The 2,359-nt window shown below is 43.2% G+C and overlaps 1 protein-coding gene across 12 annotated transcripts in view; it reads left to right on the top strand.

Moving 5' to 3' along the window:
* The window catches only part of LOC107086243 (ankyrin repeat and KH domain-containing protein 1-like), a 42,730-nt gene that overhangs the window by 33,967 nt on the left and 6,404 nt on the right, over nt 1-2,359 (top strand). For all 12 annotated transcript variants that reach the window (XM_015377128.1, XM_015377120.1, XM_015377116.1 and 9 more), the window contains exons 30-32: nt 549-910; nt 1,017-1,169; nt 1,334-1,483. In XM_015377128.1, the coding sequence (XP_015232614.1) occupies nt 549-910; nt 1,017-1,169; nt 1,334-1,483 (665 nt within the window). The remainder of the gene's footprint in view (nt 1-548; nt 911-1,016; nt 1,170-1,333; nt 1,484-2,359) is intronic.

Genomic DNA, 2,359 nt, shown 5'->3' with positions numbered 1-2,359 from the left:
GCAGACGACCGGTTTCTGATTATAAATCAGCCTTAAGCATGACTGAAATGTTGAGTGGAAGGAAGAAATACAAAAGTTGAAAAGCTCTTATTTTGTAGAGAAGCTGTATTTTGGAGGTTCATAACCTCAGTTTAGTATTCACGAAAGTGTTGTAATCCACAATCATACGTATTGACATTGGTGGGAGTGGTGGGCTAGTGGTTGGGTCATAGAGCTTGGAATCCTGAGGTTCTGAGTTCGAGCCCCACTCCCACAGACTGCCACTCTGTGGTGGTCCCCGGGCGCAGCACGATAGCAGCCCACTGCTCCCCAAGGAGATGGTTTAAATGCAGAGGTACATTTTCTCCAATGTCAGTAAAGTTCCATTAAAATTAAATTAAATGGTATGTAATAACTCTTTAAATGGATTAACTTTTTTGGTTGAATTTCTCAAATTTGGTTTACATCATTTGCATATGTTGTTTTTATTTCATTTTTTTTTTTTTTTTGCTCTCTAAGATAACCTTAACTTAAATGAAATCTAATGTTTGGCGTTATTTTTTTTTTAGGTTGCTCTTGCACAGCACAAGGCTGACAAGAACAAGATCCACGGTGAGCCACGGGGTGGGGGCGGGGGAGTCACAGGTGGCAACAGCGATTCAGACCCCCTGGATAGCACCGACTGTGCCAGTGAGAGCAGCAGCAGCGGGGGGAAGAGTCAAGAGCTCAACTACCTCCCTGACCTCACCTCATCCGCCTCCTCCTCCTCCTCTTCCTCCTCTTCTTCCTCCTCCTCCTCAGCCCCCTCCTCAGGAGCAACCCAGTCCCAGGCCCTCATGCCCGGCCCAGAGAAGAGGCACTGTCCTCAGCCGTCGACAGACACTAAGGTGGACAACAAGGTCACAGTCTCCATCTCGAAGCCAACTCAGAGGTGAGTCCCAGATGACTGAACGCTTTTATTCCTCTCATATCTGGCACTAATGCCAGGACATGACTTCAAGGTATCCCTGATATCTGAGCCTTTTTTTTTTTCACAGAGCACCGGATGCAAGCGACTCGTCCTCCAACTCCCTGCCTTCCCCGTTTAAGACCATGGCTCTTCCGATAACCTCTCCTAACAGTAAACTCAGCCTCACGAGTCCAAAAAGGGGCCAGAAAAGAGAAGAAGGCTGGAAAGAGGTGGTCAGAAGGTCAGTTTAGAAGAAGAGGTTTTATTTGACTCATTTTAAAGGTGTTTCTCTGCTTTATTTCCTGTATTGATTTATGTATTAACTTTAGAGATGGAAAATTTAAACCACTTCTCTAAGTTAGTCCAGTGCTTACGTGACATTTAAATTTGCCGCTTCTTTCCTAGATCAAAGAAGCTTTCTGTACCCGCCTCCGTTGTGTCCCGGATCATGGGTCGGGGGGGCTGTAACATCACGGCCATCCAGGATGTGACAGGAGCTCACATCGACGTGGACAAACAGAAGGACAAAAACGGAGAGAGGTTGATCACAATCAGGTAAAAATCAAGACAGAATACGTTCTTCTGGACTCTAGATGTCACTCCAGCTGTGACTTTAACCAACTAAGTTAATATTTTGCTTTATAACATCTTGGTGGTCTAGTATTAGATGCATTGGTTCCATTAATTTTGTCGAAATAAAACTCATAGAACTCATCAATGATTTATTCAATCCTCAAAACTTTGCTTCATATCATAGTTTAGCGAGCAGAGCCTCTGCTGCTGTTGTCTCCACTCCCCTGACCAATATTTTTATCTGTTAAATTTAGTATCCAAACTGTTTCCTTGCTTCTTCCTCGTTGGCCGTTTATTTACTCTAATCTCAAGTTTTGATCTTCAGAGGTTCTGTGAGATTTCTTGTCTGACTTCAGAACTTTCCTTAAGATCTGCTCGGGGCGCTGTCCTTTCTTAAGACGTCATCACACGGTAACTCCCCTCGGACAAACTGTATTGCATCCGTTTCTTAAGAATAAAATCTCTTCTGCAGTCTAAACATAGTATTACCCACATTTGCTATTATTTAACATTTCATTGCCAAACTAAAGTAGCCAAAAGTAGAAATCAATCATTCTCAGTCTTGAAGGAAAGCATTGCCTTCTAAGAAAGACTGAGCTCTGCCATTTAACAAGACAGAAAAGTCTCAGCTTATTTTTATTCTTTTATTAAGATCTGAGGGCAGGGAGGACAAATGGAACATAACCTGACTCCGCCAGATGGATTGGTTTTACAGATGGATGCATATCCATCTGTAAAACCTTCCGTTGAAGTCATTTTGGGAAGGGGTGAAAATACTGGTTAGCTGATTGGCCTATGTTGGTGATAGACGGGCCAAATAAACCAATCAGATCCACAAAGCATATGACGTACTAACAG

The sequence above is a fragment of the Cyprinodon variegatus genome, unplaced genomic scaffold, assembly GCF_000732505.1.
Source record: "Cyprinodon variegatus isolate N-32 unplaced genomic scaffold, C_variegatus-1.0 Scaffold8, whole genome shotgun sequence".
Lineage (NCBI taxonomy): Eukaryota > Metazoa > Chordata > Actinopteri > Cyprinodontiformes > Cyprinodontidae > Cyprinodon > Cyprinodon variegatus.
The sequence above is the reverse complement of the archived record's forward strand: the minus strand, read 5'-3'. Positions and strand labels throughout refer to the sequence as shown.